Source organism: Pseudophryne corroboree, chromosome 4, assembly GCF_028390025.1.
Source record: "Pseudophryne corroboree isolate aPseCor3 chromosome 4, aPseCor3.hap2, whole genome shotgun sequence".
Classification (NCBI taxonomy): Eukaryota; Metazoa; Chordata; class Amphibia; order Anura; family Myobatrachidae; genus Pseudophryne; species Pseudophryne corroboree.
Genome location: NC_086447.1, coordinates 381,446,094 through 381,472,211, shown reverse-complemented (window position 1 = coordinate 381,472,211; position 26,118 = coordinate 381,446,094). Strand labels below are relative to the sequence as shown.

The following is a 26,118-nucleotide window of genomic DNA, read 5'->3' as shown; positions in this document are numbered from 1 at the left end:
AAGCAACTCTGGATATTTGTAAATTTTCAGTTAGATTAATTGTTCATATGCCATGGTCCAGTTGCACATACAGTACATACTCACAGCATACAAGAAATCTTAGCTTTAGCAGTTAAAAAAAAATACAGTCACCAACATAAAATTAAACATAGAGTAACCTAAAAACATAAATGGCTAATTACCAGACAGGCACAGAGTGTTCCTGCTTATGCAATAGCATAGACACTTAGGCTGGGTTCACATTTGGATAATGGCAACAATGGCCAATGGACCTAGTAACCATGCAACTGCTTTTGGTATGCATACTCACTTACCATTCAGTCCCATGATATGTATTACCAGACATCACAACTGGTCAGGCATATAATTTGCCTGCCCAGTTGTGAAATCATTGTTGGTGGGTCCTGTGGCCATCAGTTGGTCAGTCTCCCATATACACAAGCTGATGTATTAATATATCTGCAAGATATAACAGCACCTGCCATGCTGCAAGACCAATGCAATCCACTTGTGAACAATGCCATTCACATACATATAGGGTATACACATGAGCTGATGCACTTAATCATACATTGTTCACCGGCAGTACGATCAGTATATCGGCAAGTGTGTACCCAGCATTTGCTTGCTTTTTCAAGGGAAAAAAAATAGAGGAACCAGGAACATGCAAGGATCAACTAGCACTAGGTGTGTTCAGACCGCAGAACTCAGCCAGTCAGAGGCAAATGCAGGATTTCTGTGGTTTCCAAATTATTAACTTTAGAGCAAGTGTGGTAAACCCATTAAGAGGTCATAACTAGCACTTAACAAGCTATAGAAAGTCTGTCTTATACAAAGGGATGTGTATGTAATGCTTCAGACATATAGAGGGCCATTGACCACAGTAAGTGATTAGAAGTGGCACTAGTGCCAGCCCACCTTATGCAAATGTTTTTTCCACAATCAAAGTCCACTCCTCTGTTGCAGAGGAACCTAGCAATGACCCTGGAGATATGCACATTGATCTCACACATGCTCCAAGCTGATGTTTAGATGTCTGACTCCTCTAGCAGGCAACACATCCAGTTTGTGGCTGCAGCTCTTGTAAAATTATACTGTATGCTGCTGTAAGTGTGGTTATGATTTGAGCAGCTGTCTGAGGGAATGGGGTAACTGGTCAACTCACTCCCCTCTTTTCATTTGCCAATGGCAGTGTAATTACATATTGGGTAGAAAATTACTAAGATTGCAATTGTTGATCTATCTCACAGACGAGACCACAATGTAGCAGCAGCATGTTCGCTTGGTTTCTAAAGTAGAACAATATGGTATAATTCATGTTCTTGCCATGTATATACATTTCCCACTAGGCACAGTTACATTAATTATCAAATATATACCTAAATCAACATTTGGGCTGAACTAATATTAATGAGAATATATAGTATCAGTTCAGAACAGTACAGTGTCTCATGAATAAGCACTAGTACCTGCAACTAGTTTCAGCCCACAAAATGGATTACTCGGCCATGCATAGGTGACAGATCAACATTAAAATGATTGTCTTGGACTGAATGGTAATTGCAAAAGTCCCAATGAAGTGCTACTGGTATTGTACTTGAAAATGCATTGTTCATCTTTTAAGTGTTACCATACAGAATGTGCAGAAGTCTACACTAGATCTTTGTGGGGGGAGGGGGGAGGAAATTGTAGCAATACTTTAAGTTTTGGAATGTTTGGTCTTCGTTTATCTTAAAAAATAATTTAATGCTAAAATTTAATGTTGACAGGGATAAAGTGAATGAAGATAAAGTACCAGTCAACCAGCTCCTGTAATTTTTCCAACACAGCCTGCAACATGACAGTTAGGAGCTGATTGGCTGGTACTTTATCTCTGTCCACAATATCTCTCTCCAAGACTTAGTATATATACCCCAGTGTCCACTAAATTACAGTTTTATCCCAATACACCATGACATTCCTGTTTTAAAAAAAAAATATTCAGGATCAAAAAACAAAAAGTGCCTTGATTTATACATCCTTCATGATCACCAGTGGACCATGGTACATAATGGTCAGATGCTGTTGGTGTCCACCAATTTTCTTTTTTGTGAACTCATAAAGGGGTATATTCAATTGACGTCGAAAGCTGCCATCTGTCGAAAAAGACGGCAGTTTTTTACTTTTTTTAAGTCGGAAGGGGTTCCAACCTATTCAATATATTAGACAAGTTGAGGAATTCGAATAGCTGCCGATCCACGTGCTTGTGTCGAAAACAGGGCCAAAACCGACAGGTTTTGGCCCTCTTTACGACCATCTCAGTCCGACATAAAAAAAGTCGGACAAAGATGTGGGACCCAGAGGAGGATAGGGGGGGAGTCATGGGGAGGGTGGAGGGGAGCCATGGGGAGGGTGGATGGGAGCCACGGGGAGAGGGGGGGAGCCACGGGCATAAAGGGGAGAGAAGCGCTGCAGCAGGATGTCTCACAGCCGCACCACTCACGGCAGCGTCCACCTGGCTCCAGCAAGTGAGGTCACGCTTGCTGGAGCCGGGTGGACACTGCTGTGAGGTCGGGCGGCTGTGAGACATCCTTTTGCAGCATTACTGTAATGCTGCTCTCCTCTGTTTGCCCACGGCTCTCCCCGCTGGTCTCCCTGTGGCTCCCTCATCTCAATTCGACTTTTTAAAAGTCGAATTGAGACGAGATCGAATAGGGGTTGTCGGTTCCATTCCGACAAATGCATGTCGGAATGGATCCGACCCTAATTGAATATACCCCAAAGTGTCTTATATTTTAGCAACAATAAATGTTGGATAAAAGTGTTGAATGATAATTTATTTAAACAAACGTATTCACCTACTATTGGACAAGATGCAGTCTGATTCAATTAATGTATGACATGTTGTTAATCATTTAACTGGCTAATATATTTTCCAAAAACCACTCAGAAATAGTTTTTTTTTATTGAATTAGGTTTAGAATGTCTATTCAAAACAAATTCAACACAATTTTTTATATATATATATATATATATATATATATTTTAAGAACATCAGTTAAACATTGATGATTGAGTTATCAGGCCATCAATGATTTTACCATTGCTACCACTGCACACTTACATTTTCCAGCACCTGCTCCTCTCTGCAGTGACCAATGTTCAATATGCAGGAAAGGCAAGGAAGGCTTCTACTACATTTCCCATGCAGGAGGCTTCTACTACATTTCCCCGGCGGCTGCTAATGTCTGAAGTCATGAAGTGGGGTGGTGCTGCTTGCCTGCCAGATCAGCAGTGATCAGCAGCACAGCAAGCACATGGGAAGGGATCTAGGATGTGCATACACAGTTAAGTTTATGCTGTAGAAGCTATGTTTTTGTCATAACCTTTATACTTAGAATTCCATCTTAACAGAGTTACTGCATAAACACAAATTTATCATTTACTGAATTGAGCAGTTTTCCATATCTGAAAAGGTCACTTAAAGAAGCTAGCCAGGGAATTCCTGGATTGTTCCCCATGCCAGATTGTTCTTTATTATAGCAAAGTAGCTAAAAATAGCTCTTTGATTCATGCTAACAAACTCACCAATGCATCAGAGAAAAGAATGAATAATGAGCTGGAATATATTACACAAGTGTAATCTTAAATGTACATACTGCAGCTAATTAACTATAGAACAATGATTCTACAAGTCTAGTGAGAAATCAAAGAGCCTTTAATTATATGTACAGTAGAGTAGTTGTATTCTACAACTAATTCAGATATATCAAAATATCTTTATATATAGAAAACAAAAAGACAATTAAAATAACATTATAATCAATCATATATTGTACACGATTGATGTAGATCTTTTTATTGGAGCATCAAAAATGTCAGAAGGAAAGGACACATGATATCATTGCTGAAGAGGTTATTTACTGTAAATCGTTTCCAACTGTATCCAAATACAAAGTGTCCCATAATCATTATATTAGACTATCTCTGAAACTTTGTATTTTTTTTTGTGTTTGAGAAAAAGACTTAAGGTTTGTGTTTTGCCCAAAGTCCTGAGAATAGGTTGGGTCGGTCATGGCTGATGCTATTAAATTAATAAATGCTGGGATTGAGGGAGATTGAGGATTTCATAATTATTAGCATTTATTTATTAAAAACCACACATTTCCATAGAACCTTACATAGCAAAGATACAATACATGGTACAAAGTAACATACGTTATATATATGTATTACATGTATAGGTATGGTTACAAAGTACAGTATACTATACCTATTGGCTAAGTTTGTGAGACAGGAAGCAAGAGTAAGAACAGCCCTATTGGTGAGAGCATTAACCAAATGGTGTGGGAGTTTTGAGGAAATACAAGGGGTTAAAAAAACTACTTCTTGTAGAACAGTGAACATGTACCGAGGAAAATGTAACCAAATGCTTTATTTGTTTTCAAATTTGTTCACTATTCTTTCAGTTGAAAGGTTCATACAAGATGTGAGGAAACAGTATGATTCATGAGTTATAAATTCATTGAATGATATAAGGCAGTAGTTCTCAAACTCAGTCCTCAGGACGCAACACAGTTCATGTTTTGCAGGTCACCTAGCAGGTGCACAGGTGTACTCATTACTTACTGACACATTTTAAAACATCCACAAGTGGAGCAAATTATTTAACGTGTGATTCTGTAAGGAGATCTAGGGAAAACTAACTGCTTGGGATCCTGATGACCAAGTTTGAGAACCTGTGATATAAGGTATAAACCAAAAGATAATAGGAGAGGTTTGATATATACCTGGGTAATAATACTAATTAATAATTGAACTTCCTGCCAGAAAGTAGTTATTTTAGGGCAGTGCTACCAAATATGGGCCAGAATGCCCAGCATGCTGCAATTTCACCAACATAAATATGTAGAGAGAAAATGGCATAACGCCTACTAGGGACCATATACTATTGGAATTGAAACCTGAATGAATTTTGTTTGGATCATGTACAGATTGTAGATTTGCCAACCTCTCCCTCCTTGATACATACAGATGTGTCCACATACACCTTTCATATATCTTGCCATGTATGGCATGCCATAGACTCAGAGACTTAGCCATGCTTTGTGATTTTTCTCAATTTGTTATTTAATATGGTACTTTATACATATTCTATTAGGGCAAACAAAAAATGAAAAATTCATCCACTCGCTACTCGTAGAAAAAAAGCTTAGATGTGCTATGCTATGCTATACATGATGTATCAAATTGAGTAAATTAGAAAAGGTGTAAGTGGACACATCTGTACCCTTTGCTCTGCATCTAGCAAATTCCTCCATATATCATACCCAGAAAAATTTACGAGAGTCTTTAGTCATGTGGGTACACAGTATGTAAGAAGTAGAGAGTAAAGTGAAGCGATAAGACCCTTTGAATAGTATCTACTCTACATATAACATGGCTTCATTTTGCTATTATACTAAGGCCAGATGGTGAATAGTATCTGTATGCATTGGAAGAGAAAACTGGTAGGTTCCACCATGATTTGTTATGAAGTTATATTGAATCAGTTTGGCTAGAAATACATTTTACAAGATACATCTATTACTCTTTTCATGAATCAGTACTAGTGACATATTGTATTAGATTAATTGATTTATTTGGCCCTTTTTTTGCAAAAAATGTTTAATGCTCTTTGCAGAAGAACATTTTTTTCCTGAGACACTAAATGAAGCAATAGTAAGACAACTTCTTAAAAAACTAATTAAGACCCTGACTGCTTGACCAACTACAGACTGGTATCAAACCTTTCTTTTCTATGAAAGGTTATTGAGAAAGTAGTTACAACTTTAATATCCATTCCAGTCAGGATTTAGGAGAAGACATAGCAATGAAATAACCCTGGTATGTGTTCTTAATGACCTTCTGATGGTAAGAGACAGAGGTGACTATTCAATCTTAATCCTTCTGGGTCTCTCTGCAGAATTTGATACCATGGGCCATGGGATTCTAATTAAGTGTCTGAAAAATTTCCATAGACTGGATGACACGGTCTTTAGCTGGTTCAAATCATTTTTAACTAATAGGTCACAGAGAGTTTCTTCTGGAGTACAGTTGTAGCCACGCTCATTGTGGCTACATCAAGATACATTCACACCTCGTTTGGCATGACTGTGTGTCTGTCTAAGACATGCACCCCACTCTCATGAAGGGGAACTGGAAAAAATGCAGCTCAGCAAGGACACTCCTATTCACGCTGAGTGTGAGCATACACTGCAGATGTAGCCATGATGAGCATGGCTACATTCATACATTCCTTGTCACCAGTGCCAGTTTCATGTTGTGCCTCACAGGTTTCTATACTATCCCCATGCTTTTTGCAGTATATAGTACATGCTGCCACTGTGTGAAATAATCAGAGGTTATGACCTTGTGTACCACTGCTATGCAATCAAATCCTCATTCTCTCATCTCAGGAACACAGCCAGAATCAAGCATTTACAGATGTAGCCATGCTCATCTTTGCTGTGATCCAGCATGCTGCAACATGGCTTACTGCATGGCATGCCAGGCTGTGACTATTGACAGCCAGTGATTTCTCCATTAGGAATTAATTAAAGGAATTAATGAAGTGAACACCAGCTGTGAATAGTCACAGCCTGGTATGCTATCACAGTAAGATGAGCAGGGCTACTTCTGTATCTTGCCTCAATACGTCAAGCACTGCAAGATGCCTGGCTTGAGTGTGCAGGTAATTCCCAGAAAGCTTTGCTAATGTCGTGCATATTTTTTTTACCAAAAATGCATCTTATTTGCATTGTTTTGCAAATATGATGCACAAGCAGACTCTGCTGATTCAAATGTAATGTGGCATGCCTATATTCTGTGTGTGTGACCAACTTTATATGCATACGAAATGCTTGTTGCAGTGTTTTTCAGGAAATCACTGTAATGTATCATTTCATATATAGATACAGCTGCAGGCACACACAGAATATAGGCATGCCAGCTATAATTTTAATCAGAAGAGTCTGCCTGTGTGTTGTATATACATAGTTATGTGAACAAGATGCATTTTCAGGTAAAAGATATACAAAAAGATGCCTGACATTAGTAAAGACGCTCATGACCAGGTGCAACTAGAAATGATGTTTCACATGACTGCAGCAATGATGTAGGAGGACACATCTGCAATTCCCTCAGATGATCTACCTAAAGTCATACATGCATTTGTATCATCATGCCTAGACTACTGCAATGCCCTCTACCTTGGTCTCCCAGCAAAAGAGGTGCACTGCTTGCAGATTATATAATTGCAGCTACCAGGCCTTTATCCAACCAGCCCCTTCCAGCCACATAGCACACATTCTCTACTCCATTCACTGGCTAGCTGTAATATGGTGAATCTCTTTCACGATTGGCATACTGACTTTCAAAGTCTTACATGACCAGGGCCCAAGATACTTGAAAAAGCTTCTGATCCCTTACAACCCCACTCATTTACTGCAGTTTGTTGATGAATGACCATTAACAGTACCTACAATCTCCGGGGATTCATCTGGGGGTCGAGCTTTCAGCTTTGCAGATCCAACTCTATGTAACCCACTTCTCTGCTCAGTCAGAGAGTCTTTCACTTTAGAATCCTTCAAAAATAGACTCAAGACTTACCTGTTTACCTAAGCATTTCAGAAACGTACCTTGTGAAGCTGTTGTAAATCACTTCAATTAATAAAAAACTGCTATGTAAATAACATTATTATTATTATTATTATTATTATTATTATTATTATTAGTGGTATCCAATGACCCACAATAGTGCCACGGCCATGAAAAACTGGTGTTTTTGGATTTTTTTTATCACTCATATCCAATTGGGTCTTATGAAAAACACCCATTTTTTGTGTGAAAATACATTGGTGCCATGAAAAGCAGCAGACCTATATATTTTTGCTGCACGTATTGCGGTTCTATTGCCAGTTATCATGGAGGCACACAAAGCATAATCCCCAATAAGTGGCAGCATTGGGGATAAGCTCTGTCTTATCGGGGGCTAATTGGATAGCCCCAGGCGAACTAACTACAGTAAATTACAGCAACTAATTGGATACCCCTTATGTCTCTTTATTGTTTAACAGTTTTTTAGTACATGTAATTATTATTTATAGCAGTACAGATGGGTCCACGTTTATCTTTACCTTTATTAGGATCAACTGAGACTGTCCAGTCGGACTTAATCCTCTGCTGTAATGAATTAATCCCCTGCTATTGTTCTCTGTATTGTATTGCAGCTAAGAAAAATAGATGAAGGGTTTATGCTAATAAGTCATGTTGTGCCTAGGTGCAGAAAACTAGTCAAGATAACCGTGGACCCATCTGTATATCATTATTTAGTGATGGGTTTTTGCATTTTTGTGGTTGGTGATTTTGATAAAGACTTCACTATATCTGGGATGTATCAGTACTCAGCTATTAAATCAGGAAAGTAGTAGTACAGCTAATTATTTTCTAGGTAGTTATAATGTGTAAAAATACTTATTCATGAACAAAGTACTAATATTCAGTCTACAAGGTGGAAGTTGAGGCATTTTCTGTTAATATATATATATATATATATATATATATATATATATATATATATATACTGCATAGCACCACGGCTAGTAAAGAGACACATGGACTGCTGTCTGTACTATCACTGAACACATTAATATTTCTAATATACTGTAATTTAAATTAAGAGATACATTATTGTGCTCTTTAAGAAATGATGATGTTTATTTCCTCTATAGATATATATCAGACACATCCTTTGTCCAAATAAACTAATCAGAAAAGTTGTTGAGTGGAAAAACTGTATCATCTTTTCTAGAGACATGTGAGAGTTCTCTAAGGAATAGGTTCATCATTAGTATATCCCCTCGGATTAAAGAGCAGACTGCAAAGAAAAAAAAGAGATAATTGTTTTCTTTCCTAGTCTTGTTTTATTTTATTTTTGTAATTGCTTCCAGTTCTAATGAAATAGGTAACTGTAAAATAATCAATTATTTTAATAAACTTTTTGCTTTGTTACAGGTTCTCCTAATGTCAATGACTCTTCCAATAATTACTATGGCACAAACAGTAGTTCTGTAGCAGCTGCAATCTTGGTTCCATTTTTCGCCCTTATATTATCAGGATTTGCTTTCTACCTTTACAAACACAGGTAAATATGAATTCACCTATGCATGCACATGTTTTAATACTTATAGTTTTCTATTTGCTTTTTCACTATTTACTGTTTTCTCCTACATTGAAATGTAATTATGTAGACCAATGGCTCTGAAACTCGGTCTTCAGGACCCGACACAGTTAGCATTTTTCAGATCACCTAGCAGGTGCACAGGTATATTCATGACTCGCTGATACATTTTAAAAGATCCACAGATGGAACAAATTATTTCACTTACAGTTTTGTGAGGAGACCTGGAAAATGTGAGTTTGAAAACCTGTGATGTAGACAAAAGTCTACTTGCATTCACATGATTAGAGTACCTCTAATTACTGAATGGCACATAAAGCGCAAGAGAGGGGAATGACTGAATAAAGGACCTTTTTCAGTAAGGATTGCAACATTTTTGATTTGCAATCCAGACAATTATCAAATTGCATTGCAGAGGCGCGAATGGAAATAGTGACAGAAATTGCATACAGATCATAATCGCAGAGCAGCCGCTGTTTGACAGGAAGCTGGCATTTCGGAGTTGAAACCTGCTGTTTTCTGGGTTTGTCTAAAAAACCCTGGCATGCCCAGGTGTTTTTAAAGAGGGCCTCTAACGTCAGCGATGACACTTCCAGCCTCTTGTGTCCCAAGAATTGTGGATGAACTTGCCTTGCGCAGATAGGAAAAATCTTCGATGTTCTGGTAATTGCGTATGGTTTTGCGATTGGCCTGCATATTGCGATGCATTCACAATTTCTGTAATGGACGTTTTTCTCTATTTAGGACAAGTAACTATTTGATTGCAGCAGCTGCATTTTATCAAAAATTGCAATCCTTACTGATTGAGGTCCAAAGTACAACATAGTTGCTAAAAACTAAAATTGCAATGAAACACTATAGTTACTGAGCTACCATTAACTTATGAATAACCTTTACATTTTTCTTTGCATTGATTGATCTATCCATTGCCGAAAAGAAACATAACTATAAATACTGTATGTCTAAAGATCAACAGTTAGGCATCTCCTTCTCACACTGTAAATTTGTGAGCTTTCTTCCTGCACCAGTATTTTGCCTCGAGCTGTAAGGAAGGCTAAACGTTTTGAGTGATGCTACTGTATATCCAGATCTTGGTCAACAGATCTCAGCACTCAAGTGTCGAATAATTAATTGGGTACCTATGCCCCCCAGAGGGGGAAATTGTGATTTGATGCTCAAGCGTCTAGAGGCTCGTTGGATCTACACCTTGGATACAGTGGCCCCAAGGGGCATAAATGAGCATAATTCCTTAAATATGTTCCTTTGAGACTAGGGAAATTTAGTTTACAGCCTGATATCCAAAAAAAATTCTTACTTTTTCTTTTTTCATTCACTTTTTTTTGTATGTGTACTCGCCTGTGATTTTAATCTTTTTCTTTTCTTAGACAATGTGTATATGTAATGAGGATAGTACATGTGGTGCTTTCTCCTCAGCTGCCTATGGTGGGCTAGTAGTCATATTACAGACCCTAAGGATAGTGGTGATGTGGTCTCTTTAAAACAATAAATAAGTATGTGCAGTACACTTCAGGTTACCTGAAATAATGTTATGTAATATAGTGACCGGCTAGCTTTATTTTGCGGCCACTGGATAAATAGATTGAACATAGCATCACCCTTTATGGCCATCTTGAATAGGTTTGACAATGCATGGGGGGGGGATGTTCTTTAAAAATCTAAGTACCTCCAAGCTTTTAGACTATGTTTGTGACTGCACGGTTGAGAAGCACACTTTTGGCTGGTGGAACACATACTTTTGGTTTGTGGAATGCACAAGCATCCAGAAGTCCATGTAGTGTGGTCTGTGTGTGGGCTATCTAGAGACACCATGGGCGGCAGTGAGTGTGCAACTACATCCAGATTTTGGACTTACTTTTCTTGACAAAGGTCCGTGCTAGGACCAAAACGTCAGCAGTATGACAATTATTATGCAATTAAAGAAGGAAGTATTTATACTATATCGGAGAGTGCACCATTTACTGCTATATATATATATTGCAAGATTTTATGTGCAGCACATCAAACCTGACAACATCGCATGCGACCACATGAGCATGCATATTAACCATACACATTGAGCAATTTAGGTGATATGTCAGTCCCATCCACCTGATTAGATGGCATATCACCCAGTGTATACCCAGCTTAAGTCTTTGAAACTCAGCCTGAATAGTCATTTAACAATATTTGCTTACAATATTGGAAAACTAATGCTGACTAAGTAATATTTACACCAAATCTTTTATAATAAGGGGCACATTTAATGTATCCTGTATTTTCAATGCGATGAGGACATAATACATTTGACTAAATTCACAAAGTGAAAAAGAACATTTTAATGCTAATTTATCAAACTTTTCTTGCCGTATAGGGGCTCCAATAAGAGACCGTCCCAGTGAAGAGCTGTAAGAAGAGTGATAGTTTACAATATCACATTGCTTCTGTGTTCAGTTCCAGCATGTGGAATGCAGTAGCATAGTCCTTAGACAACCATGGGCATACATATGTAATACCATCTTCAGATTTGTTAAAGGCCAGAGCAAGATCCCAGAGTTTAGCAGCCAACATATTAGGACTGTTTGCAGTGTCAAATGGAGGGACTGTAGCAAATATTGGAGATTTCTGATGTGGTCCCACCTTGTTGCGTTCAGGGGATCCCTAACATTTGCAATTACCCCCTTGATACAGGTTTTCTAGGGGATATTTATCAAATATTATTGAATAAATATGCCCCTTAGTCTTTAAGACTCAGACTATGCTGGTGGATCTGCAGCAAATTTCAGTATCTCCTTACAAAAAAATTACATCTCTACCTAAAACATATTTGCATATTTTATTATATATTACCAAAGTTTTTTTTTTCCAAATTAGCTTGATTTATAGGTTTTACTAGATGATATGAATGAAATTTAGCATTACTGATTTAATAGTATCAGTAAATTGTTATTTCTGAATGGTAAATATTTGAACCAAATTGTGTTAGGAAAGATCAAATGATTTCAGAAACTGCTATAACACTAATTTTTTTAAGATATAGTGTAGCCTCTACTACTGTACTAATATTCTTATGCTTGGGTTCATTCTAAAACAAATAATCTAGATTTCTCTATTGTAATTGATACAGTAACACAATAGCAACCAATTTAAGTGTTTGATGAGTGTTCAACTGTAGATACTGTAGTGCTTTAAATTAAGTAAAGATTTCCAGTTGCTTCCAGTAAACATATTTGAAGCCAACAAACTATGTGTAATACATTTTTAATGTAAAAAATATAAACTTTTAATAAACATTAACATAAAGTATGAGCTTAAATTGAGACTGATCCAATATGTCCTTGAATTTTTTGATACGTCTTGAAAATATATGCTTTTGCTGCACATTTTTAAATAGAAGCCTTCCCCAAAAAATAGTTTTTGCCAATATAAAAGTAGAGGGGAAAAAAACTTTTCCTTGGATTTTAGAAGAATACAATGTACATATAATATAATTACTGGTTTCTCACTGATTTTTGCCATTTTATTTTATAATGGACCAATAATGCTTCTGTTACAGCACTCTTTTTAATGCAACACATCTTTAAAAAAGCAGCTGTGCAAATTGTTATACACTGCAAAGTAACAGTAAGAAAAGCTGTAATTTTATACTGTAATTCCTAGAGCAAAATAAAAGCATTTTGCACTTGAGACATAAGTGCTGTGTGTGGTTCCAGCACTTGGGATCGGCTGTACTTTTAGCATTGTACACTTTATGTGTTTCAAATTGTCTGTACTTACTGTACTTACTGTACTTGAATGCATTTCAGACATCATTATTAAAGCACCAAAGAAATAATTTCTTGAACAGTAATATAAAATTCTTTTTTTGCAACCATGCTGTGTCAAAAATATTGAACTATACAAAATAGAATACATTTGAGTATTTCTAAATTCTGTTTTGCATATTTTTACTAAGCATAGAAAAATGTTTCATGTTTAGATACAAATCATTATAAACACGCAGCACTTTCTTATATAATGTATGATTATATGACAATGCATGTTTGACTATAGAGCTATTTTCTATTATATTATTTTTTCCTTATATTCAGCATTATTTGCTATATCAAATTCAAGTACTATTTTATGTGTGGCAAAATTTCAAGCTTCAAATAAGTGCAAAGAATAAGCTGCACCCTTAAAATTATACTAACCAACTAAATAAAATCCTCCAAACAACACCAATGTCCTTACCTGTTCACAAATTGCTTTGCTTTTGACATCTGCTCAATTGCTGTTTCCTACATCTTTACACCTCACAGGTATGTAATGTAAAACTATGATTAAATCTCATAAGGGAAACATATTTCATTTGCTGAGTCCCCACTACAGTACACATCAGTGTGATTTGCTTAATGCAGATTTCAATATGTAAATTACATTGATACATAACCAGGTTTTTTTCATATTTGTGTCTTTTTTATAATTTTGACAGAAATAAATAATAACCTAAATTATGCAGTTAGTAAAGTTTTTAAACCAATGGCTTTAATAACTCAATATTAGTACTATAATAATAATAATAATTATTATTTTTATTATTATTATTATTATTTATTTTGCAGCTATAATATATAGGATCACATGAACATTTACATTTGTTTCCTTTTTTAAATACCTCAGCCACCACATTAACTCACTGCCTGTCCACTTTATACAATTCATCTGATCAAATGCATTCTCATGCCAGCATACTCACCCAACTGAATTATTCTACAATCTGCTCTCCACAGTTGTCTTCCTTTCTTAAATTTTCATTCATAAGTCTTCCATCTGGTGACTGGCTTGTTTATATGCTCTTATACAACTCATAACTTCTTGAGAAATTATTTTTTAACAATCTTTTGTCTTCTAACTCTATACTGCTTTTATTATGGTGCCCAATCTGACTTCATGCAAATACTGTACTATTATATGATATTGAAGCAAACATTCAGTGTTTCCTTTATTTTAAATGTATCCTCTCTCTCAATGTTGGAGCATTCAAAGTCTCCATCCACTGCTGTTCTTGTTAAATTATTATATAGGCTAATTATGCTCATTACTTCCTATAACAACCAATTACTAATTGAATATATAAAACCAAATAAAATACATAAAACTAGGATGTTGGCACTAAAATTATAATTCAAAAGAAGACAACAATATCATGTTTACTGATAGAACAATTATGACATGCCATTAAAGAGCTGATTAGAAAGTAAATGGTCACTTTAATTTGTCATAATCAAACTGTGCTCCATCTTTCACATCCACCAACCAGAATCTTAGGGAAAGGGGGAACATTGGGAAAGGAACAAGAGAGGGAGAAGTGAGGGGAAGTTAAGTGTAAATGTCTAAGTCTTAGTTGCAGATACCAGAAGATACATAGAAATATTGAATTGGTGGGTCCTGTGAAGGAGTCTTATCTCCTACCATACAGCAGCAGTTCATAAGCGATAACTTAATAGAGTAAGGTAAAGTGCATATATACTTTAACTTTACCAAATTTTTAAGAAACATTTAATTTTGGATGCTTGCTGTGAGGCTTCAAGACAATCCACGTAGAAGAGAGAAAAATATTTTTCTCTAAAAAGAGCCAAGGGAGTTGGGAAGAGTACAGTGTTGTAGAATACATTTCTTGGCAACAGCCAAAATTATAAATAAATAGTTTATCAACACTTGCAATTCTAGTCCCTAAAAACAATTCAGATGACATTGGAACAGAATTAACAAGAAGTGAATTTTTTTATATTAGCCCAGAATGTCTTGATTGGTGGGCAATCCTATAAGCAATTATAAAGGGAATCTTTATTGAAAGTGTATTTTTGGAAAATAGGGGTGGATTGTAGACAATTGATGGAGAGAGGTATCCCTTATGTATTTCCTTGTACATACTAAAGGTCAATATTTTATTGGCATACAGGAGAGCATAAATTACATTTAGGAACTGCTAACCCCATTGAGAGATACTACTCTCCCTAGTCCACCCAACAAGCAAATAAAAGAAAGAAATAGTCTTAGGACTTCATCTAATCCCCAAAACACCCCTATCTAAATGATTGGAAAGTACAGTGAAAGTAGAATCAAGTGCTTGCACAATGTTAGGCTTATAAAAAAAGACTAGCTTTTGTGGGGTAACAAAATCCTATTTAGAGCATGTCACAGTTATTTTTAGTTCTTTATTGTTTTAGCAGACATATTCACAAATGATTTAATGTCCCTAAGGCCCAGATAAATCCATAAGGTGAAAGAATATGTTGGCAGGCTATCCATAAACTCCTCATTGCTCAGCACACAATAAAAAAGTGAATATTGTCCATTTAAATTCTATTTATCACAAATGTTCCACAAATGAATCAAGAAGAGATGAATAGATGTTGCCACAGGGATTTACTGTCTATGTAAAAAATAATTAAGATCAGTATTCTGAAAACAATTGTTTTCTAAAGATAACCAATTTCACCAAGATCTTATTAATATTTATCTCATATAGGTTAGAGGTATAAGTATTTAATATAAGAAGTGGTCCACTGAAGACCCAAGTGAACACTCCTTGAAGGATTAGTCACCTTTCCCAAAAACAAAGCTTAATATATTAATACAAAATTAAGGAATCAATCCAAAATTTTGATTTTCTTTCCCTTAAGAAGTGTGCAGACACTGCTCAGAATTGGACAAATTTTAAAGTAAGTAATCAAATTGCCGTTATTTGGATTTCAGTTGCCCCCTACTTTAATATTGTGGAATAAGTACAACCACTGCAAAATACACAATAAGGGATCTAAACTAAATTAAATTACAAATGGGACAAAGGACATCCCTGGTGTGTGCACCTAGATATGAATAAGGGTGCTCCTTTAACATCATATATTCAAAAAGAAAAAAAAATAGTGGGCAAAATCTGTAAATACTGTAAAAACATAAAATTATGGTGCTGGCCCATGAGTAAATATTACCAAAGACTCTGTCATGCCAGAGTCTTTGTTATCTTCTGTATATGGACATTATTTCCAGCAATATATGTTTAACTACTGTATCGTGCCATATTTCGAAAGACTGAATGGCGTACTCACCTTTAGGTTGTGTCATTAAAATTGGTGCATGGTGTGCGCTGTGGGCCTACCTTGACTCAGGGGCCTGTGTGTGTCTGCATTGTGTATCCTGCACCCTTTATAGATATGCCACTTGTAGCTTCCAACTCATTTAGGATATTAAGAGTCTATTTACTAAACCCTTGATGGAGATAAAGTGGACAAAGGTAAAGTACCAGCCAATCAGCTCATAACTGTCATTTTTCAAACACAGCCTGTGACAAGCAGTTAGGAACTGATTGGCTGGTAGCTTATCTCGGACCACTTTATCTCGATCCATTAGTGTTTACATAGCATAACTGCATTAAATATAATTTCTTTATATATATCAAATAAATTACAAGCTCACACTGATCCAATACATGTATGTGTTGATTTACAGTTAATTTGGGAGAAGAGTATCAAATCAATACAACAAAACAGGGCTGGATTTAGAACCAGTACCATACCTGCAGTGCATATATATTGTGAATACTTTCACTGCATGCCCCACAGCAGGTAAAAATTTACATGATTCACAGAATTTTCGAATGTAAGAAATTATCCTGATGTGTCATAAATGGCAAATGCAGCAATTAAATTTACATAGAATTTTGGAATTATATATAAATTCATTAACATAGCACACTATATAATCTAAAAATAATTGAAATAAATATAAAAAAGAAGATTTTTTTCCATCTAGTGTGCATAGTCTATCCCTGTTTTTTGTGAATTCTCCCTAGCTCACAAGCTGAACAATATGAAGCAAGGATAGGAAGGTATCTTAACACATTTCAGAGGGAAGTTTTGTTTAGCTTGGCATGCATTAGCAAATAAAGGGTACAGTCATTTGGTGAAAATAATCAATACTGACAATCCAAAATGGACTTGCATTGGGCAGCTATAAAGCAGAAATTTTAAAACACTGTTTATGATCTCAGCACTGCTATAGGCTAGCAGTACTTGTCAAATAAAATGTAAATGGAAGATTTAATTACAGGCTGTGAACTCCTGCTGTAGCCTTTATGAATGACCTTGAATGTCATAAAATTGACTGTTGCTGTTGAACATCTATTGGCCATGAACAAAAAGAAGTGATGTTTCTTACCAGCAATATTCCTATGGGACCTCAAGCTTAATTACAATTGACCTAAAATATGCTGTTTGGGTAAAACTAGAGATGAGCGGGTTCGGTTTTACTTGGATTTACTCAGATTTATCTGAATCACCTTATTGGCTATCGGACGTCACGTGTTTTGGTTAGCCAATAAGAAAAATCCAGAAAATAAGAAATGGCGATAATTTTGGTGTAAAGAACCAAGTAAATCCAAACCTGCTCATCTCTAGTAAAAACTGGTGAGAATATAAATTAATGATAATACTTTTGGCCAGATGTTTAGATTGTGATACAACACTTTTGTATTCAGTCTAATATTGCTAAAAGAAACCAAAAGCTTAATTTAGAAAAAATTGTCATTATATCAAGATCAGGGAGAAAACATATTTTTAGACTTATTGGGGGTAATTCTGAGTTGATCGCAGCAGGAACTTTGTTAGCAGTTGGTCAAAACCATGTGCACTGCAGGGGAAGCAGATATAACATGTGCAGAGAGAGTTAGATTTGGGTGGGTTATTTTGTTTCTGTGCAGGGTAAATACTGGCTGCTTTATTTTTACACTGAAATTTAGATTTCAGATTGAACACACCACACCCAAATCTAACTCTCTCTGCACATGTTATATCTGCCCCCCCCTGCAGTGCACATGGTTTTGCCCAACTGCTAACAAAGTTCCTGCTGCGATCAACTCAGAATTACCCCCATTGTGTCCAAATTAGGTTTGCAGTACTTTCACTTGAAAAATAAGCTTCTGTAAGTGATGACAGGCTGTAGTTTAAGCCAGGGGCGGATTGGCCCACCAGGACACCATGACAGATTCCGATGGGCCTTTCCCATATCCATCTCAGCCAGGCCGATTCACACTCAGGCTGGGCTGGCTCACACATAGTGGTCAAGCTTGACTGTAAGGAGACTGCACATGGGCACATATCAGGGGTGGATTGACCCACCAGGACACCATGACATATTCCCTGTACTGTGCTGTATGTAGTGTGTGCTCTCCCCCCTGTACTTTGAAACATATAAGGTTAAAAAAGGGGGTTTATAGAATGAAAACTCAATAAAATCCGAAGTAGATTAAAGGCATGACTGCAGTGTCAGTAGACACTGAAAGTAGGCATATCAAAACTTGTACAGTATATTCAGATGTACAGATGTACATCAGGGAAGGGCAGTGTAGCAGCATATGTAACGTAAAGCAAAAGAGGCCCCAACTGTGTCTATCTGAGAATCAGGACCTCTGAGGAGTGACCCCGCCCTCTTCATAGACCCCTTCCCCTCAACAGACTCCACCCCCATTAGGGCTGCTTCCATAAATATCCCGGGTTGGTGTTCGATCCCAATCCGCCCCTGGTATAACTGTATTTCATAGATTAAGTTCTCTCTCTGCTGTATAAGAGAAAAGCCTCTGAAGGTACTGCCTTGTATGTATTCTGAGTTTGTGTGACCTTGGAACAAATCAGGTAGGGGTGCTCTAGATAACTGTCCTCCATCAGGGGGTATCTTCCTCTAATCCATCACACTGATTGTGCTGGTACTATATAATGTGACATCAAAGCCCAGCACATATCCTCATCCCATCACCTACAGAGAGGAGCATTAGCGGTCTGCTTCACATGTACTGTAAGAGTATAAAAACAGTATCAGTAACACATCCAAGATCACTTCAATCTGTGTTAACATTAATATCAATTAAAAGTACTAATTCTGCTGTTCCTATGGCATTATTTGGCTTCCTTAAGTACAGTTTAAAACAAAATAAATAAAAGAATCAATGATAAATGATCAACAAATCAATATCTTAATTACAACATCCATCAAATTATTCAGATTTATATAGCATGAATAATAAACTTATATAGCTATATCAAAAATAATACTTTTCATCTGAATATAATTAGATAACTAGTTAACTTGTACTGTGATAAAATCTCAATAACCTGCAACAGATAAATAAATCCACGAAAAAGTTAATAACTAATATAGTATAAATTAAACTTTTTTTCTTTCTTGAATACCCCATAAGGAATATGTGTTCCAGATATTCAAACAATGCACAGAATGATTTTGATAATTAATAACCAGCAGGCTTTAGAGCTAAACATAAAGAAGATTCAGTATAGACAGATAGGTCTGATACTGCATATGGTCAATGTCTATTAGGATTGAAGAAACAAACTTCCAATGAGTATATTATCAATAAATTTAGCAAGGAAAATATTAATAATAATACTACTGATTAAGGCACACAGCTTCTACTTCAAGAGTGCCGATTAGCACTGGAACACAGGTGTCCAATGCAGAACCAGCTTTGTGTTTTACTGCTTTCCCCCGAAAGTTATCATACATTTTAAGCAGGCTTTTAAATAAGCAGCATCCAATAAAAAACTGTAACTCATGCATTTCTCCACACATTAAAGCACTTTCATCAAAGGAGACCTGGTTACACTATAGGTGAGCATACATTTTTAGCTATATATGTGAATAAATTGTTGGATATTTTAAATCACAAACTCAGTGGTGCATGCAGCCGGAATTCTGCCATGCTGCTCAGAGAGCTCTAGATCAGTAGAGCTTACAGCACCAAATTTAGATGGCTGAAGGTTCTGCTCCTGCACATGTCCAGCAGCAGCTGCACTCACATGCCATCTGCTATCAGACTGAGGTGTGCGTATATGTTTTGTACTACAGTATATATGTGTTTATAAGTATGCTGTATGTGTGTGTGTATATATATATATATATATATATATATATATATATATTAGAGATGTGTGGGTTCGGTTTTACTCAGATTTACCCAGGGCTCGAAATGGCATCTTATTGGATCACGGATGTCACGCGTTTTGGATAGCCAATAAGCAAAACCCAAAATACCTGAGTAAATCCGAGTAAAACCAAACCTGCTCATCTCTAATATATATATATATATATATATATGAAAAAGAAAACAATGGAGGGCGCAATGGTGAGTGTGATAATCAAAAGTAATTTACTGGCAAAGTATTCACTCACATACATTTAAAGTAAAAGGTAACCAGCGCAGTGTAGACAACTCGTGTAGCCTCCGGATAGCATACACCGATGTACAACGTTGCTCTATGGATACCAACAGCCGCTGTGGACATCCAGCCGCACGGACTACAAACGGACCTCACACGCCGATCATCCGGGCACTGGATCCACGTCGCAAGTCCTGCTGGCCACGTCCAATGCGTTTCATCACGGGACTTCGTCAGGGGGTGTGGCAAAAGAAAGGAACAAAGGCCTTCATGGATATAAAACATCCATAGTCCATATATATAGGACCAAGATTTTTGGATTGGGCTGTTACTTGTGTCTCTTTCCTGGTGGCTGCAGGTTCAAATTTAACAGACCCTGCATACAAACTGAAAAGAGTCTGCAATCAGGTTCATTAACTAGCTGAATACCCTTAAAGGCGTATGCGTTTATGCTTGGTTTTACCATCCTACAACCATTCTGGGTGAATTATCCATCTCTATTAAAAGTTGGTCCTATATATATGGACTATGGATGTTTTACATCCATGAAGGCCTTTGTTCCTTTTTTTTGCCACACCCCCTGACAAAGTCCCGTGACGAAACGCGTGGCCAGCAGGACTTGCGACGTGGATCCAGTGCCCAGATGATCGGCGTGTGAGGTCCTTTTGTTGTCCATGCGGCTGGATGTCCACAGCGGCTGTTGGTATCCATAGAGCAACGTTGTACATCGGTGTATGCTATCCGGAGGCTACACAAGCTGTCTACACTGCGCTGGTTACCTTTTACTTTAAATGTATGTGAGTGAATACTTTGCCAGTAAACTACTTTTGATTATCACACTCACCATTGCGCCCTCCATTGTTTTCTTTTTCACATGTGCTGAGGAGTACAGGTTTACTCCTGAAGGAGGACTGCAGCAATAATACATTTGGACTAATATATTTCAAAGACTATATTGTTTTAATGTGCGACTTTATTTTTCATATATATATATATATATTTATATATATATGAAAAAGATTGTGTGTGTCGTAATTGGCGCTACTCCTTCCCTTAAAGCTTGAAAAATGTCCTTTTCCCTTTTTATGGTAATCGGACGTCTTATACTTGTTAATGCACTCCCTCATTTTAATGGGGTGGCAGCCATTTTCTCCAGTGGTTTGCTGTTCAGGCTAACCGTTTGAAAATCTAAAAGACAAAAATTGAGAATAGGCGCCTCCTATTGCAGTATCTCACATATATTGTGACCTCCACCTTTAATATCACCCTAGTGAATTCAAGGTGTACCTTGGATGGTGGAATTCCAACCACCTAATTGAATAGCATAATATCACTTTTTCAATGAATAATAGGGATATTTTTCATCAAAGTTGTCCCCAGGACTTAATCAAATCAAGGTTCCTTGACCGTCCACGTCCACTTAATGGGACAACATCCAAGTAATCAGTCAGTGTTTCATATATTATTAAAAATTTCTTCAGGACATAAAATAGTGTTAAAATAAACATCTACATCACAGGTATAGTTTCTCTGCTTTAATATATTTATATTATTATTTTTTTCTAAATATGTAAATAGATCAGATTTAACATAGCCATTTCCTTTAAATAATACAGCTGTTAGTAACACTTAAAAGTATATGTGTAAAAATTGCAAGAAATTTTCAGAAAAAAAAAAAAAAAACCTTGTGATTGGTATAGGGGTATTGTCTTACACCAGACAAACTTAGGGCCTAATTCAGGTTGGATTGCGCCATTTCCAGGGAAGAGATGGAGCATTGCGGGGGCAGAGCTGCCTCAACCGGGGGTGGAGGCGGCCAAATGGGTGCATGTCAGGAGCGTGATCATGGCACCTGTATGACGTGAATGCGGCGGCTTCTTCTCAAACATGGTGGGCCTCCTGCAAGTGCAGCCAAGCTGCGCCGGCAGGAGGCTTCACTAATTTCTACAATGATGCAGAAATTGCGAGGTGATCGCAATTTCTGCTTCATCAAGGGTGGGAGGTGGTGGTCAGCATGCTAGGCGACCTTGCCCTGTGATGTACAGCCCCCAGCATGCTAGGAAAAGGATTGCAAATGCTGCTAATTAGCAGAATTTTAAATCCTTACTGAATTAGGTCCTTAATCTGCTATAAGAATTTTTCAGTTTAATGTTTAGGCCACCATTTGTATACAATGGCTGATAAGAACAAACTATATCTAACACTCAGCTGCACAACAATAAATACTCTAGGATGTGAAAAAGCTGAAGTTTTTTCACAATTGGGTAATTTTTATATGTTCAGTACGTTTGTTAAAATTTCCATTTATAATGAAGTCTGATAGACAATTGACATTTTTGTTTTACTTGTGCTGTATTTAATACCTTGATTGACCATACATATTTTCTTTATGTACCTTATATAATAATTCCATGGGAAGCAAGACTAAAGTCATTTGTAAATGTTAATAGTTTGTCTTGCTAGTCTTCCACATTTAGCTTACTCCAATGCAGCATTTTGTTTTAATGGATACTGTATGACATCTAACAATGCTTACATCTCGAATAGTTTATGTTTTCCTTTCTTGGCTCTCGCCTGATGGATCTTATTCTCCAATATAACAGAAAATTCATTAGTTTAATAAAATATATTAAGACAGAGAAAAGTTCCAGAAACAATATGTTAGTGAAATAAAATAATGTGGAAAGATTAACAATTACTTGGTGACTTACAATAATGAAAAGAAACACTGTGATTTTATTAATTGTGTGTTGTAATGGAAATGTATGACATTTTTTGTTACCTTAAGAACCATTTATTTAAAATTTTAAAATAAAAATAATAAACATGTATTACATTAGTTTTTCCTTTGATAAAAGTAATATATGTTACCACTGTGGGAAAATCTGACTTTTTTGCATTTTTTATGATTAGAATGATTTATTCTTATATTTTGCATATTTTTGATCATATATTATTTAAAAACTGTTTTGCTTTTATTCCACAGAACAAGACCTAAAGTACAGTACAATGGATATGCTGGTCATGAAAACAGTAATGGACAAGCATCATTTGAAAACCCAATGTACGATACAAACTTAAAACCCACAGAGGCAAAAGCTGTTAGATTTGACACAACATTAAACACAGTTTGCACAGTGGTATAGCCTTTGGTGCCCATTATGACTGATTCATAGCCATACCTCTGATGGACAAGCAGAAATTCCATTGGTGCCCTAAACCAATATCTCTACTTCTCCCGGCTTTGCCACTGTAATCTGTAACACCATTGGTCAGAAAACAAATCAACAATTCTTGATTCAAATGAGTTGTGTCTTCTGAAGATCACATGAGGAATGGTCCTTCATTTTCAATAGGATTACATGCCTGGCTGCAAACTGCTTACCATGAAGGAATATTTCAGGAAGACTATCAAGTCATGCCACATTTTTAATGCCACATACATTGTATGTGGTTGGATGCCTTTCATTGCAATATTTTGGGCACTTGGATAAATAAGCTGGTTACTGTGATGAATGATAACAACACAGTATACATATATATTTTTTGTATCCAAACAAAAGTGAATGTCCTAAAAAAGAAGAGACATATATCTCCTCAAGGAGAGAACAACCTTATCTATGGTTGCACATACATAAAATGCTTTACCATTAAATCAATGAAACTTTTTAAAAGCAACCAGATTTATCAGACACTCTTTGTGCACTGGGCCGTTTGCTACTTTTCCCATTCAGCTGGTGTTGCAAAATATTAATGCACAATTTTTTTGCACTAGTATGTTTGAAATGAGTGAGTACCATGCTATCAACAAAAACAGGGTTTATAATGACAATGTTCAATTGTTTAAATATAACCATGCTCATTAGACACCCATTTCACTAGTCACCAGATTTCACTGTACCAGAATTCACAATGATCCATGATTTCCTAACAATAAGAAACTGTGTTTCTGTTCATTTTATTACAGACAGATTTACATCATCATAAACCAACATGTGACATTACGTCCAGAAGCAGCAGTTGATTTTTGTACAATATATATTTTATGTCTTATTTTCTTATAAAAAAATTTATAAATAAAAAACAGGGTTGACATTGAAAATTTGTATCATACAATTAAACAGCGGGTGTTTGACAAACTGTGAATAGTAATTTATTTAAAGCAAACATCTTTTGGCATACAAAACAAAATTTGCATTTCATTTTATGTATTGGAATACTCAGTATTTTTCTCTCTCTTTATATTTATTTGATGCAATAATAAATAGAGAACAAAAGTCACAATAACACTCAAGAAATGCTGTGGGCACAAGATATATTGGCTACAGATCTGTTCTTTTAAAACAAATGATTTCCAATTTCTACTGTGTAACATCTGATATGTTGGCTTTAAACTGTACAAGTGACTGTCTAGAAGAAACTGCTATTAAGATTATGGTAGATTCAGAGAACAGGGCAATGGAACGCTGTGCATTCTATGGATTGTACTGCCACATTGCTACTTCTGAGTAAAATCCTCCTCCTATTGTTTAGTCTTTATTATTTTCTATCATAGGCTGCCAGCAACCACAAAGTAAGTCTGTAGTATATTTTACTAAAAACACTGAATGCGTCAATAGAATTTTAAACTTCTGCTAAGTTAATCACTGTAGTTTTTCTCCTCAACTGTCAATATACTGTACTTTGATTCTTTTATTACAGTTATATATTTATAATGTCATCTTACTATATGGATGGCCATAATTGGCATTGGAGTAAGGATGGCATAATGCTAAGGGTAACAAATGATGGAATTAATATATTTTAAAAGCACTTAAAAGAAAATACCTGGCAGTAATTAGTTTTTTTTGTAGGGGTACATTAAAGAGGTTGTATAAAGAAAAGACAATGCATGTGATTATATACAAAATGGTTTTAGCTACATTTTCACTATAGCTATTTATAGTATTTTTTAGATTTTGTTATATTTAAAGATTGGGAGCACCATTTACAAGATAGGGCACACTTTAATCAAAATAAAAGATCAATACATGAAAGTAGTTGTAATCATACACTTTGTCATATACATTTTAAAAGCAGTTGACATTGCAGGTAACTTTGCTTTTAATACAACGCAATTTAATGTGGACAATAGTTGTGTTTTAATGATTGTCCTTGTTCCAACCTTTTTTATATAATATGGAAACATATTTTTGAAAAATCATGATTACTATATTAATATTTTATGACAGAACTGGAGTATTCCAAGCTCATACATAGGGATGAGAGAGTTGTTAACCTTCTAGGAGTGAAGATACTAAGCAGTGTCTACTTTGCAGTTTGTAAGATGCCACACATTTTTGTAGATCTAAACCACAGGATTAACATGTCTGTGGATTGCAGGCTGAAACTCAAACTAAATGATAAATTGCCTTTTGCAAACCTATAAACTACATTGGTTTTAGACCAAACCACATGCTAATCCTAGATTTACCACTTCCATCACCGTACCTTAGAACAGCCTAGTTTACTGGATACATATACTTTTAAATATTGGCACAATTCTGAGTGACAGCATACAAGAAAACACATTTTCAGTGCATATTTTTAGCAAATGAAAGAAAGAGGTTTTTTTAAATTGTATTTTATTTATTTATTTTTCCAATCAGTCTAATTTCCCCCCTTGTCAGAAATATGTTTAATTTTTTTATTTTCATGAATAAGCATCAG

At 36.0% G+C, this 26,118-nt stretch overlaps 1 protein-coding gene across 1 annotated transcript in view; it reads left to right on the top strand.

Moving 5' to 3' along the window:
* CSMD1 (CUB and Sushi multiple domains 1) overlaps positions 1 to 24,553 on the top strand; it is a 2,470,978-nt gene extending 2,446,425 nt beyond the window's left edge. Inside the window, 2 exon segments of the mRNA XM_063916678.1 lie at positions 9,034 to 9,163; positions 23,396 to 24,553. Of these exon segments, the coding sequence (XP_063772748.1) occupies positions 9,034 to 9,163; positions 23,396 to 23,555 (290 nt within the window). The 3' untranslated portion in view covers positions 23,556 to 24,553.
* Positions 24,554 to 26,118: the final 1,565 nt, after the last annotated feature.